At 40.7% G+C, this 15475-nt stretch overlaps 1 protein-coding gene across 1 annotated transcript; it reads right to left on the bottom strand.

Annotated features, from left to right (window-relative positions):
* Positions 1 to 2576: 2576 nt before the first annotated feature.
* Positions 2577 to 8561, bottom strand: slc47a2.1 (solute carrier family 47 member 2, tandem duplicate 1). Its single transcript, XM_069722237.1, has 16 exons — positions 8484 to 8561; positions 7352 to 7453; positions 7152 to 7220; positions 6856 to 7004; positions 6687 to 6729; positions 6514 to 6558; positions 6239 to 6336; positions 5940 to 6037; positions 4510 to 4691; positions 4231 to 4339; positions 3913 to 3988; positions 3574 to 3643; positions 3339 to 3471; positions 3149 to 3243; positions 2903 to 2948; positions 2577 to 2819 (listed from the first exon to the last, which is right to left on the bottom strand). The coding sequence occupies exons 1-16, from the start codon at positions 8559 to 8561 to the stop codon at positions 2584 to 2586; spliced, it is 1629 nt and encodes a 542-aa protein (XP_069578338.1). The 3' UTR covers positions 2577 to 2583.
* Between the last annotated feature and the right edge of the window lie 6914 nt (positions 8562 to 15475).

Genomic DNA, 15475 nt, shown 5'->3' with positions numbered 1-15475 from the left:
TTGTTGCATTGTCTTCCTGTATCACTGCCAATCTGCCCGGGGATTGTTCAGGACAGATTAAAAAATCTTTAGATATTCTATATAATGATGTATTGTAGTGATAGCACCCTAATCAATAAAAATGACATTTTAAGTGTCCAACAATGAAACAAACCACACGGATGATCAGGTATAGTGAATGGCAAAAGTAAAAATATATAAATATATAGTATGTCCCCAAAGAAATGTGTCATAGTCTCCAGTCTGAACTCTTTTTTTGTTTTTGTTTTGGTCTTTCTTGCACTTGAAGGGAATAAATTCAAGAATGAAATCACCAGTTTTCTGACGTCTTGCTGTTGATGTCACAGCATCCAATAGCTGCCATAACGATGGGCACAAAATGCTACTTTTGATACTGCTCGCATATAGGTGCTTTAGTAATTAACTGCTAGCTACTTTCAAATGAGATACACAGACACCTATCAGACACACACTGTGTAAATCAAACTGAACAAGCAGAAGTACCAAACCCAGATTTAAAATTGTGACATATTTCTTAAAATAAATGTTACTAAGATTTACAGAAATATGTAATGCAGGGACCACAAAAGCAACTATTGTTGTATTTTCATTATAAGCCCACTATTTGTAGTTCATATTGTTATGCAGGAATAATGCTGCAAATTATAGCTTTTTACATTTTTAGATGTTAAATCTTAGATAATGTTTAATTATTAAATGGCATGGAAAGAAGACCAATTTAATAATTGTTATATAATAAAAAAATAATTTAAAAAAAAACAATTAGTCACTTATTTATGAAGGACACTTCAGTCCTTTAATATGGCACTAAATGGTGAGATCACTGACAGACCTCAATAACATATCACATTGTACTTCAGTGGCTTTTCAAAGACAAGTTGAAGATCGTTTTAATCTACCAATCACAGTGTCAGTTCCTGATTTATATTATTTACGCAAAAATGTCCATACCATCGTAGTAACATATTTAATTTGACATAGTTCATAACTTCCACCTACAACTTTCAGTCATCAAAGGCCTAATATTTGTACATGTGCAGTAGCCAGTAATTCTAAACTGTGTTTTACTTAAATAATATGCAATATTACAGATCAAGTACATTATGTTACTGCATTGAGACGCAACCAAAACGTTTATGAGATCCCTTAAACTCCTACATTTTAAGTTCTAGTCGAGATATACCGACAGAAAATCTTTGCACAGTCACTTGTCACTTGTTATTGATGCCACAGCATGTTACTGATTGCAGTCTCGAGGTGAGCGGGCCAAGATTATGGTCTCTGTGAGGAGCCTGTGGCAATATCTCCGCTGATGAGCAAGATTGAAGCTCAGACGACGACGTAACCATGAATGAATCAAACCTGATTTACATGTTGAATAACGATAAATTAATATGCAAGCCTCTTGTAGACATCAATCTGTTGCAAGTGCAGTGGCTTGTGGGAGCACCGGCATCTTAGCGTATAGGACATAGAATGGTAAAAGGAGAGAGTAGCTATTCTGTCTCTGTTTAATCGGTGTAGGCAGACAACGTTTGTTGATATTGAGCAAATTAGATATAACTTGTAATGCGCTTCAAAGGTTCCTTATCTTTTGACAGACACTTCTGTTTCAAGACTTTGTGCTTAGCTAGGCTAACATTGAGTTTTCTCTTAACATCACCTGATTTCCCTTCTTTGCTCACATCATAATTACGTCGACCACTAGAGGATGCAACGGTTGGTTCCCCCTCCTCCAACAGTCACGTGCATGAGTGGTATCAATTATTTCCCAAATGGCAAAGCCACTATGTTAAGAGATGTGTAGAGAAACACGGCCTATTTCAGAAAATCATACATGGGTAATTACTCGCTGTTATCCAGGGTGAATTCTTTATTCATGAGCAGGCTATAATTGTTTTGCTTGAACTAGCTACAGTATTTATCTGCTCCTGCAGAGGGAACAGGTGGTTGATTTGCTGTTTTACATGTCTTCATCCAGCCAGCATGTTGCAGTATGAGCTTACAGACCTTTTTGTTATCATCAAATTTGGCAACACAGATCAAAGGAAAGAAAAAATAAATCAGAGAAAAAGAGCAGCCCCTTCTGTCTTTGATGATAAAAGCACACATCCACTGATGCGCTGTAGCCTAAATATAACATTTAATCATGCTATTTCTAATTGTGGCATCCATTCAGACTCTAAATCATAGGATAAAAAAATACATTTTGTCAGTGTCTTGATTGGAGCCCACCTTACACAGCATGTTTCTATTAAAAAAAAAAGAAGACATGCCTATACAGTGTCTTTTTCAGTTCAGCTTGTCAGTGGCTGTCTCAATTATGTCCTGTTTCTTTTTTAGATTTTCCACAACATGACTAATGTAACAACTGCAAAGGTGACTGGGTTTATATGGAAAAGATCTGAGTGAGACATAAAATACTATTACTAAAACCGAAATCTAAAATGTACTATTACTAAAACTTTAAGAACATACTGTGGTAAATAATCTGCTGCTTTAAGAGACATACATAATCACAGAGCTTTATTTTCTGCTGCACACAAGGTCTAATTCTGGTCATTAATCAAATTGGAGCAGTTTGACGAGCAGCTCACTGATGAAGACTCCAGCAGCAAGTATGATGAACATGAGCAGCACAGCGAGGCCACGTCGTACCACCAGCTGCCTGACTGACAAAGTCACATCATCTGAGGTCTGCTGACCTGAATTGAGCGCTTCCAGCCTCTCCTCACCTGGACTCGGTGAACTGGATCGACTGGTCTTTACTTGGGCCTGTTTCTCACCAGAACCCAAGGCTGTGAGGAAGAGATACAATACATAGCCTTAAATTCCAGAGAGATGACAAAATTTGTCTGTTGGTAAGATAATTTCTGCTTACCCTTAGTTTTCCTCTGTGTAATATGGACTCCTGCTCTTACCAGTGCCTATTCAGAGATATAAAACCACTAAATCACATCTCTTCATGGGTAGAAGACAGATCAACAAGCTACAATATCACTACCACATGCTAATTAGCGCAGATTAGTGTTTGTCATAGTTTTATCTGCGATTTAAATGTCACTGCACTAAATTAATTTGTTGCATTCTTCCTGTGACACAGGACATCCCCAGGTGAGCAGCTCACCTCCTCAGTGGCTTTCTTCCAGTTGAGTTTACACAGAAAAACCACAAAAAATGTTGACTGCAACAAAACACAGATCAAAAACCCTGCCCAAAGCCCTGCAACAGAGATGGAAAGAGGACCATTTGTTAGTTTGCGTGGAAGTATGATTAAAGCTGTCCACTTGCTCAACTGATATTTAGTCTGTCCTCACCTACAATGCCCATTTTAACAGGGAACATCAGAGACACTCCGATGGGGAACCCAATGAAGTAGTATACCACCAAGTTACACACAGCACCAATCTTTTGCTTCCCTGTGCCCCTGACAATACCTCCTGTTACACCCTGTGGAAGTAGAACAAGGAAACAGCCAACATTTTTGCCAACACGTCAGGTTTATTTTCCCCAGCAGAGGGACAGAGGGACTTTTACGGCCGAGTTTCTCACTGCAAAAGCATCAGCAACATGGGTGAAACCGTATATCTTCATGATGTCGGCCACCCTTTGTATGACGTCTCTAAATGTGAAGACATATGACAATGCAATTATAACAAAGACAGGGGAGTAAACTGACCGATTTTTTTGGCTTAACACTGCAACATTGGGGTAGTGACAGTGCAAAAAGCAAAAGTCCAAGCTTACTTGTTGATGAGGATCAGTGTCCTCTGAAGTTAATACATGATGAATTACACATTAACATTGTATGAGCTGCCAGTCTGCCTGTTAGTTATAATTTCTGAGCAAAGAAAACAAACCAATGAATTTTAGGCAAGTATCAGCACTCACTTCTCTGTGGTGAAAATGTAACCTATCACATCCTTAGCTGCAACGAGACAGGCTCCAATAAAGCATGAGATGATAGCTGGATTGGGCATAAGAAGCACGTTATTAAAACAAAGGAGGACAATATATGGAAGCATAGGATAAACAAGTGACAGAGAAAACAGAAGACTCAATATCTCAGGACTTTTAAAGTCTGTAACTAAGAAAAAAAGAAAACATCCAAAACGCACAACTCTGTAACATAACTCGACAAAGCAGCCATTGCTGCCTCTATTGTTACCGGGTTATCTCATACTTATTAGGCTACATATGAATTCATACATGCACAGATGAGGGAGACTTTGCTGGACAGTTTGGCTTGCTCTGTGTTTCCAGCACCAAGAGCATTTCCAACCCGAACACTTGCAGCGACAGAGAAACCCATAGGAAACTGTGGAAGAGGATGAGGTGAAATTAAAACAAAAGTTCACATCAAAATGTAGTGAAACAATGATTTCTGAATGAGGTCCGAAAGGTCAAAATCCTTCAGTTATTCACTCAAATCAACACACCTGGTAGAAAAACTCTAACGGCATGGAAAAAGTAATGTAAAGTAGTTACCATGAAAGCAACAACAGACAGTTCATAAACTATAGAGTGAGCCCCCAGCTCAACTTCACTGATGATGCCTGCCAGGAACCCTGCAATCTCATACAGCCACCATTCTAGACAAAGCATCATCATGCTCGGGATGGCCAGGTGGAGGAAGGGACCCCAATCCTGCAGGCAGTCTTGTGACCAGCCTAAAAGATAATAAAAGGTAAGTTAGATTTAGTGGACTTCTACTTATTGAGACCAAATGCAGCCACATTTGTAAATTGCAATTTCTATGAAGAACTGTGTGACTTCTTTCAGTGTTGTGTCAGAAATGGAGAATTGAATCAGAATTGTTATCAATTAATGTGAAGTTAATGTTAATGACAGATGAAACGTGGCATCCACTCTAAATGTTACCGTCAGTATGCTAATACACACAAAGACAATTTTGACTTGCTGAAGTGTAGCAGTTTATGTCATGACTTAAGTTTATTTTACTTACCTAATTAAAATTTACTTGACATACTTAACTCAAAGTTTTACTGACTTATATGTTATCTTTTTTTCTGAATGTTTTTAGACCCTGTGTGTCTTTGTTGATGTGTGTGGAAACAAAAACATTTTTTAAATTCTAATCTGAATTCATAGGGAACAGTGCTCATATATGTCATGTTAGAGGCCTTTCATTTTGAAAATTAAATTCAGATTACCTGGTTATTGTCTAACACATTGACTGATCCAACTCAAAAGTACCATTAAAAACTCCAGTCTCATCCATCACCATAGATCCATTACATCCAACTCAACTTCCAAGCAACCAAATATTTTTGACTACCAAGTAGGTCTAGTTCACAATCAAAACCTTGTGTGACACAATAAAGAGACTAGTTTCAAAAGCAAAATGTGAAGTCTATAACCAAAACAATGAAAAGAACAAAACAAAACTTTGAGGGATAATTTGTTTGCAGTCCATATAGTTTTATTCTTGATTGATATGATCTTACTTTCCAACTTGATTTTTGATTGCAAGTATGAGAAATTTATTCCCAAAACTCTTTTATAGTCGCATAAAAAAAGACACAAAACTACCTTTAATTACATGTGATCGACTATTTAGGTGCACCACAAACTAAATCCTTCATAACCTTTATTTCAAGTTCATCAGTTGACTCAGCACCTTTCCAAAACAGTTTACACAAAACTAAACTTTATAAACTTCATGTAGGAGTTTTTGCAGGACTGCATTTGTTTTGGCTAAGTCTACTGAGTAAACTGACAAATCTTAAGGACGATTAATGTTTAAACAATGCAGTTAAGAAAAAATAAACTCATCTGACTAAGTAAACTAAAATAGTCCCCAAACTTTGTTTCTATTTTCCTGATAATTTGCTCCAAATTGAAAGTTCATTGCACAAATTTTAACGTAATCGCTACGTTTATTCCCCTAAATTTACCATCCCATGTAGCTTTGTGCAGCCCTCTGAAGCAGATGTACACAAACAAGAACACAGCCAAGGAATACTGTGAGATGGTGTTGGCAGCTGCAGATCCACTTCAGTGACATCAAGTTAATCGAGCATCAAGGATAAAGGTGGAAGAAAGCAAAAAGCTACAGTCATTGCCAGTCGCTCATACAAAGAAGTCCTCTGATACAGACTCCGTGATAATCAACATAATAACACTGATACTCTGACTGGTTTAAAATATGAAAGAATGAGTACAATCAGTGAGTGAAGTATGGTGGTGTACTTACGCAACCCCCAGATCCAGAACATTAAGGAAGACGTAATTGATAACTGCATTTAAAACATTCCCTATGGCTCCAGATATCACCTGGGGCCACATGATACCCTGAGAGCCAAAGCAAATTGTATACAAAAAAAAACAGCGTTTCAACATCAGTGCACCTGCTGTTTGGTTGTTTCTCACAATACATGTTCCTCTCCACGCACAAAACGGTCTCATCACTGATAAATTTTCAGTCATTGTTTTGTCTCACAGTGGTGGTGTTACAGTCATTAAATGCACCTGATTCTGAAGATACCTCTCCTGCAGCTGGTACATGAAGGCAGCCTGAGGAATCCAACACGATGAATGGGGTTAATTAGATCAATGATGCAACACAACAACCATTCAACACAGCATATATGGATGGAAATACATGAGGCATTTTGAGAAACAATGGAAGCTGCAGTACTCACAGGCAGAGCCGGCATAAAGATCTTCACATACAGCTGGGCGAGTCTTGTAAATAGAAAAGTGAAAATGCATAAATAGGTGCTAAATATCACGCTGAATAATAAGTGTGTGTCAGTTTGTGCTGTTTTAAGGTATGATGCTGATTTGTAGACCCTAGAGTAAAATGTTCACCTGGCGACCTCCGTGCTCTGCCTGACTGCCAGCAAAATGGGTTGAGTGTTAATCAGGACAGCCCAACAGGGGAAACAGGCCAAGAGCAGAATCAAAACTCCCCTCTGTAGTATCAAACCAACGCGCTTTAGGTTACCACTCCCATAAGTCTGCAAGAAAGGGGTCAGAAAAACAGGAATGTACGAGAAAAAGGACATGACTGAGACAGGAAAACAAATCTGAAAAAGCAAATTGTAAACGCAAAAGTAACAGCTTGGGACCAACCTGGTTATATAAACAAGTCAAATTGTGAATACCTGAGATATGAGAGTATCACATGCTGATGCCAAACCACAGCCAATGGAAATACCTGTGACATTTATAACCTAGATTGAAATGAAATGTTATTATGCGTGAGTAAAATAAATATTCAATTGCAAAAGCAAGGCTATGAACATGGTGTTTGGAAGCAGAATTCCAATGAGAGCAGAGACAAGAAGATAAGAAGATCTCTCACTGCCATCGCTAATGCCACCCCTGCCAGCTCTGTTTTCCCCAGGTGACCGCAGAACACCATGCTGACGAAGCCGATCAGGAAGCTCATCAACTGTGAAATGAACTGAAAAACAAAATCAAGCTCCCTCGGTTTCACAACCATAAAAAAAACCCAAATGAACTTCATGAATGAAATATTAAACTCTGAATGCAACACAAAGTGGATGATTGAGTTATCATTCTTAAAAGAAACATTGTTTCGAAAGGCGCTGAGGTAAGGAAAAGTTCTTAGTTTTTCTGGAAGCTGACGTGTCATGCTTTGGTTTTGCTTTGGCTCCTTTGTGTTACCAAATGTTTTTTTACTACTTCTCTTTTCTTCGTTAGAAAATGGTTCTTGTGATTGCTGGTGTAGGTTTTTGACAGGTTTTTGGCATCAAAAGGTTCGCACAAAAGGAAACTAAATGCCCTCATCTATCAAGTTCTGTGTTTGTGCAATGAATAGCGCTCAGGGAAAAGTGGATACATGTTGGGCTGGTAAGCTATTTTTCCCCTCCTCACAAAGTTAGAATTTCATGTTGAGGAAGCATTTGCACATGCACTTTGCTTCATGTGGAATATTGAAAATTATCTTTGAGCCAACCTTAGATGTAAGAATGCATGTTCAAGGTTAACAATTTGAGGAATTTTGAGAGATTAACCGGTCAGTTTTAAATTGGATTAATTTCTATTCAATTCAATGAATGCAGACATTATATCGATTCATATATAACTTTGAACTTTGAACATGCCATGCATTACAAACACACCCAACAAATCACCTTTTTCTGACATGTTCTGAACAGAAAAAGGTTAATTCCAGTGGACGCAAGGCAGGTAACAAATGGAAGCTAATTTGTAGACCATCACAATTTCATGTTAAAAGTAAAGTCCCAAACCTTTTCAAATTAACAGGAATTTATATTATGTATATTGTTATTATATATTATATTATTGTGGTAATAAGTGACCTTCCCAGCACATCTGCTAAATGTACAATGATAATGTTACAACTCTTCTCACTCAGTCAGTTGCAGTGACTAAGTATCTTTAGCTTTGAAAATGTTTAGGCTGTTGGACAACATTTTGTCAACTGCTGCATCTTAACACAATCTTACCACAGGTCCCGCCAGTTTAAAAAAATGCACCGTTTCATTCTTGTAATCCACAGGTACCCAGAGCCTGATGCTTTTCATCCAAGATCCGCAGCATGAGTCAACACTGCGAGCAGTGGGAGAAGGTGATTCGTCTCTCCTGGACTGTCCATTTACTCCTCTATGTGAGTTTTTTGTCACTAAATCTTCCATACTGAAATGAGATTTGGCAGAAAACAGAACTGAGTCACAATCTAAATTATGTTCGTACAGTACAATTCCCTTCAGACACAGAGAACAAGGCTGGGAGTAATCAATAACCAATTACCAGGGTGATAATCAATAACCAAGGTAACGCAATGTCTGCCCACCTTCTCCCTGTCTGTGTACAGTATGCAGGGGAGCTGCTACAAGTCGGATTTCTCCACCCTGACCCACCAACAAGCTGTGCACTCCTCCAGGAAACTAAAAGGTGCCAAGATGAAACTGATCAGTGAGGCAACACAGATGTTCACTGTTTCGCCAAAGTTCAAAGGAATGAAATGTTCACTCTTTCCACAATAAAAGATGACTTAAACATGATCTTTTCTACTCTATTCTGTAATGAGGGATTTAAAAGATACTGGTCATACTGGCTTAGCCTGCTCTGATGTCTCGGGAATCTTTTTCCTGCACATTGAGCAGAGATTGTATACAGTGTGGAAACATTTTGGTTTAGTCATTCCAACAAGTTTTGATATTGGTACAAGTTTGTTTGGGCCATAGCGCTGAAGCAACAAGCTTACGCAAAGACTGGATGAAACTGCACAGTTGGGTGATAGGTCTCTGTGGGTTTGTCTTTATGAGTGACCACATTAACCTTACATGCAGTCATCTGACACATTGCTGATATGAAAATATTTATTAGAAGAGCTTTAAATAAAGAAATAACATGGGAGGGCTTAACAGCTATTGATTGCATTTCTGCAAGCTGACATAGGCAAGACAACATCTACAAATTATTAACTTCCTGTACCTGTAATTCATGAAGGTTATGAAATATGCCTATGTCTGCCTCTATGTAAATAATAAATAACTGTTAGAGTGGAAGATGGATTTTTAAAAAAAAATTTTTTTATGATGTTAAGGCAATCATGTGAACTGTACTTTAAATGTAACAACTTTGATTACTGTATTTCATGATGAACACTAATTTGCTGCAGGCCTGACATGATAACGTGTTTGAGACACTACGTATTTAAATGACCACTAAAAACCAGAAGCAACATCTGAAATTCTCATCACCAATTCAAACTGCACACTGTCTGCTCAAATCTAACAAACTCCTTCTACTGCTGGTGCTCAAAGTGTTTGATGACTGCCGAGATATAAAAAGAACTGAAGTTATTTCCCCCTCACTGACGTAAATCACTGAGCCTGTCACTGTAAAGCAGCATGCACGCTTGTATCACCGTCAACTCATCTTGTAGTATGTTATGTTCTTCCTGTCACAGTAGCACCTCTCAGTGAGGTTCTCCTCTCTTCCATTGTGGCTATGAGGACCTCCCATTGGGTGGTGCTGTTTTGCTCTTGCCGAAATTCAAATGCTTCAAATTTCTGGCACACCAGGCTGCTTCAGTGAACTCTGAATGGATTTCTGATGATTTAATCAAACAGGATAAACATTTGTCTCTCCCTCAGCTGATTTAAGTCATTAAACACAGTCAAGGAACCCTGCAACATACTGTTGAACATATTGTCGAACACTCAGTTAATTTCCGCAGTTTCAACTGTTTTCTTTGCTTTGGGGGCCAAAAGGAGACGAGAGGAGCAGAGAGAAGAGAAATTAGTGGAGGCCAACGGCAGAGAAAGGGGGTGACACCTAATGTAGGCTCTCATTCATTTTCCTGGTTCAGTGATGCAGCAAGGCCCACCGGGTCCACCCACCCACCAAATTGTATTCCTCCGTCTCCCCCATCCCAACCACACGCACAGAATCACACACGTAAATATGTTCCACCAACCAGCGGGGCCGGCGTCCGCCGTGACGTCACACTGCAGTTCTTCTCGGGCTCCACTGGATGACAGTGGCAAGTCACCGCTTACACATGATGAGCCGTCATTCTTAATGGCGACCGCTCAGAGTGTGTGTACGTGAGTGCATTTGTATACGTGTTTGTGTTTGTGTGCATGTGCGCTTGGGTGGGGTTTGCGCCGCATGGATAGCGATGGGGTATTGAGGAGGTGGAGAGGGTTTATTGGAGGGGGTAGGTGGGTTGATGGAGGTGTAGGAGGCGGGGGGCGGGCAGTAAAATCGCAAATGAGAGGAAATTGTTTTGAGTCACAGCAGATTTGGTGGAGTGAGATAAGGGCTGATGACGGTGGTGGTGGTGTGATTAGGATTAGGGGGGGTGGAGGGCGGGGGGGTGGGGGTTGGAGAGAGTAGAAGGTGGTGGTGGCGGGAGCGGGGGGGGGGGGGGGGGGAGGGTGCGTGCATTGAAGAAGGTTTCGGGAGGGGTGACAGTATTTGCACGCACATTGCCACTGAGTGCGTGTCGGGGTTTATCTGTGTGTGTAGGTTGTGAAATTTTTCCCTGAGTATGAGAGAGGGGAATTGAAGGAAAGATGAGGAGATGGGTGGTTGAGATAATGGCGGCCACAGAGAATGGACGAGGGCAGAGGGTGTCACGCAGAAAGATAGAGTGCGATGGAACAAGACGGAGTCTATGAGACAAAAGAAGTGAACATTTGATAGAGAGGCAAAAAAAAAAAGGGAGACAGAGTGCAGAGGGTACACAGACGGGGAAGGGGGTGGGGGGGTTGCAGGCCGTGGATGAGAGGAGAGACATTGAGAGAGTGCCAGAGTGATTTTTGACGTGACCCCCCCCTCGCGCCTTTGTTGGTTATGTGGTGGGTAGAGCTTTAGGGGTTTTGGAGTGAATAATGACGCAGAGGGACCCGTCGCGTCTGCTACAACTGATAATGATGATGCCTGATAACAATAATAAGTAGCTTCTCGCGGAACCCTAAAACCGCTGGCACGTGACGCATACGTCACAGACCATCACACATGACACGCCGGACGCGCAGACATGGCTATCTCACGTTGGCAGTGTGTGTGTGAGGGTGGTCAGAGCGAGACACAAAGAGACGCAGAGGTAGAAACAGAGAGAAAAGGGGAACGGGGAGCAAAAATGGATTATGGTCGGGGTCCGTCACCTGCATATACTTGACATTCGCATATGGGACGAAAGTGTATGAGCTGGAAGTGAAAGAACAAAACAAATGCATTTATAGCTGCCCCTATTGTATGTGGGCAATCTTGTGTAATTTTGCTATTATCAGCACAGACAGGACAAAAAAAAAAAAAAAAATCAAAAGGCAGCCACTCAGAGAAAAGCTGAACCCTACTGTGAGGCATTATTTTGAAACGTGGTAAAACCTGAATGAGATTGGTGGGAGTTGTGGGGTGAGGGTTTGTCTAACATATTTCTGACTGCATTTTCTGTCGAAATCTACACAATGTCAAGCACTTCATTTGAATTTTAGAGTTTGCCAAAAGGAGCCAATAATTGAAGCACGGACTCATCTCACTGAAAAATGACGATACAGATGAAAAGTAATTCAGCCATGACTAAAGCAGAGGAACATTTGCTGTCTGCTCTTTTGATGATGTATGAGCCATTGGATTTCTTTGGTGAGTCATATAGAAATTACTTGAAACAGTCCAAGCGATGCTGCACTCACATTGTAAAGTAGGCGCTATAAATAGGGTTTGATGTTTTAGGAATTCTAACTTCATCGGTGTTGTGAGGAAGGTCGACAGAAAAATAATGATATTCTTCTTAAAAAAACAAATTGCACTCTTGACATGTAACCGTCGAGCTTCTCAGGTAATCAGGTTAGACTACGCCTTAATCAATTCCTCGTCTGACCTGCTAAAACAGGCATCACGAGGACACATTATAATTCCACTGTTGATTTAGCAGTGCCGTCCTAATGCAATGGACGAGCCTTCTGAAATGCCACCAACCCTGATTCGTCTTCCATGACTCATCCAGCCTCTAAAACAATGCGACACCGTGCCGCCCGGTCTCTCATGACACACTGTCCTTTCTATAGCACCCTAGATGAAGCTGCGGGTTTGTCCGCAGGCGTAAACGCAAACAGACAGCACCGAAGGGTGTCTCAGAGACTGCTCACACGTGCAAGGACAAGAAATGGTGGGGTGGGGGTGGAGGAGGGTGGGGGAGGGATCCTGGAAAACATCAGAAACAAACAGGTTTTTGAGGACATCTTGTATGTGTCAGTCAAAAAACTTCCCATTAAACTCACATACTGTATGACTGACTGTGTTTGTCGGGCGCATGGTGAGGTCGGAGAGCTGTATTATTGATGACAAATTCATGGTTGCGAGTGACTCCGTGCTTTGTTGACTCAGAGACTGAAGAGGCTCATTGACTGTGGCAGCTGGTTGACCTTGGAGAGAAGGCAACCTGTTTCTCTCACTTTCAGTTTCACCCTCCGGAGCTTTTTATTTGTATTTGTGTGTGTGTGTGTGTGTGTGTGTGTGTGGGTCTCATCTGAGGAAGTGAAGCGGGAGATGTATGTTCTGACACGGGAGTCATAGGAGGAGAGAGGCACCCGGCTTTGCCTACAGGGCATCACGCCTAAAACACACCAGCGGCTCATCACGATTTGAAAGTCTCACCGCTCTTTAAATCGATCCTTACATGCTGTGACAGGTGGTGAAAATAGATTGAAAACCACAGAGGTATTGTATCTGAGACTCATACACAAGTCCTCATTACAGAGGATTTGTGATTCAGCCTCGTGGTCTTCATACCGACATGTGCACGTCCTTTTGAGTGATTTTAAATGTACGTAGCACAATCTAACACTTAGAATATTACTTTTGCACCTAAAATGGCCGGCAGCCGAGTTCATAGCATGCTAGTGTCAAAGTAATATAAGCAATATCAACTAGTGGCGCTTCCTGAAGTTTTCGGAATATTCCATCACATTTGTGTTCATTTGGACGAAATGCAAACAAAACATGCACCATAGATAAAAAATAAGTCATGGAAACGGAAAACGTGATCAGCAAAAAGAGATTCACATACCACACGAAGACGGAGAGGAGTCCAGTGATGATGGAAACAAGCAGATCAATTGTGCTAAATAATTTGTCAGTAAACAAGGTTTGTGTGCATTTTCTTATTATGTAATTTCAACTTCATTCATGTTACATAAAATGTCACCTTATGGACTAAAAGTGTGTCAAAAATATAAATGTAATCAATAAAAGCTTAGGTAAAACTTATAGTTTGCAGTTCTTCTGTCGGCTCTGCAGCTTCTTAAGATGCTCTCAGACTTTTGTGAGTGAGAAGGAGACACTAATCTACTATCACATCTACAATAAAGTTACATTTCTTTGATGAAAAGAAGATTTGTAAGATACATTTTTATGATCATAGCAATTTTTTAAGGTGCTCCTGAGAGACACAACGTCCAGACAAGTTCTGGAGAACATTCGAGTACTGTGTAAAATATCTAGTTGTGCGGACATGTATCTTGAGCCCTTTCTTCGTTCTCAGTGATTTAATCTGGCACTAACAGCCATTTATTTTTGCAGATTACATAAAATTTTGAATTACTGCGACGGGCTGAGATATAATCACATTAATTACTGTATTAAACATTCTTATGCTCGAAGAAAGCCCACAATATTTCTTATGGTTTTAAACCTCTTTTTGTACCCACACAATGACATTGGAGGGGAGGCTGAGGATTGACATACAGCAGGTTGAATTTGCCAACCGTTTGTCTCCTTTAAACTTGACTAATGCAGTTTTAGACCACATGTGTGACAGAATGATGAATGAGTGCAGCTTTTACAAAGTTGTGCTTGGGTCAGTGCAGGATTTGGTCCAATGTGGATGTTTGTTTCCGTGTTCCACGTTGTGTTTGAACAGAGTTTGGCCAAATATGTGGTCAGAGGCGACAGTTAAAGGTCGCAACCACCGAGGATAAAAGAGATCACGACCAGGTCATCTATTTTTGACTCACAGATTAAAACAGAAACGGATTTGTCTTCTGTTGCTTTCTCAACAATGTAAAGTTTCCAACTCACTTATTGGTTGTGAAATCTAAATAATCAATATGTATTGGACTCCGTTACCATGGTAACACAGGGAAAGAGCTGATCACTCCTCTCTGGTCTTTCACACCTGAATGTTTCCAGCCTCCTAAAAGTTGCATAAACCACTTCACTAAAATGTTGCCTAAATGAAACGCTTCAAAAGACGCACGTGTCCACGAATACGACAGCGCCCGGGATCATTTGTATAAACTGGCATGCAGCTTCATACATATTCACACAGGAGAGAGGGAAGGCACAAGAGTGAGAACACACCAGCGAGGCTACAAAGCGCGAGGAGACGGCTGATGAGGAGCAACTCCAACTCTGTGGATTTAGGTTTTTACTGCTGTTGGAGAACCTAAAGGAGCACAAGCAGCTACTACTAATACAAATGGACTGAATTAGTCTCATTCTTGTTCAGGGGCATGAAAGTGGATGGAGGAAATTGGGGAGGGGAGTGAGGTGGTGGGGCGGAGCAGGAGGGTGGGTACTGCGTGTTGGTGATGAGGCTTGAAAAGAGATGAAGCTGGGAGGGAGCAGGAGGAGGAATGGAGACTGAGTTAAACGCAGAGAGAATTAGAATGAATGATGACAAGATCTGCTCCTTATTTCCGATCTTTTTGTCCTCATTGTGGGATTCCAGGCACACAGTCGCATAAAAGAAACTGACTGTTTGTCTCTACGTGACCCACACAGCCACCTGATACACTTTGCTGCAGATGTCACCAGTCAGACATTTCACATTAAAATAACGACATAATGTTACCACCTAGTAAGGGACTGACAATTTGGAAATCAGCTCGTGTAGCCGATGTTGAAAGCGCACCGGATTTTCCTGTCAGGCTGCAGTACAAATGCTTTGTTTTTGTTTTACAGTAACCTTGCGCTCTCTGAC

The sequence above is a fragment of the Brachyistius frenatus genome, unplaced genomic scaffold, assembly GCF_029030835.1.
Source record: "Brachyistius frenatus isolate BFR_SWC_R1_liver_20210118 unplaced genomic scaffold, ASM2903083v1 Contig_5, whole genome shotgun sequence".
NCBI classification, from domain to species: domain Eukaryota; kingdom Metazoa; phylum Chordata; class Actinopteri; family Embiotocidae; genus Brachyistius; species Brachyistius frenatus.
Note: the sequence above shows the minus strand (reverse complement) of the source record. Positions and strands in the feature narration are given on the sequence as shown.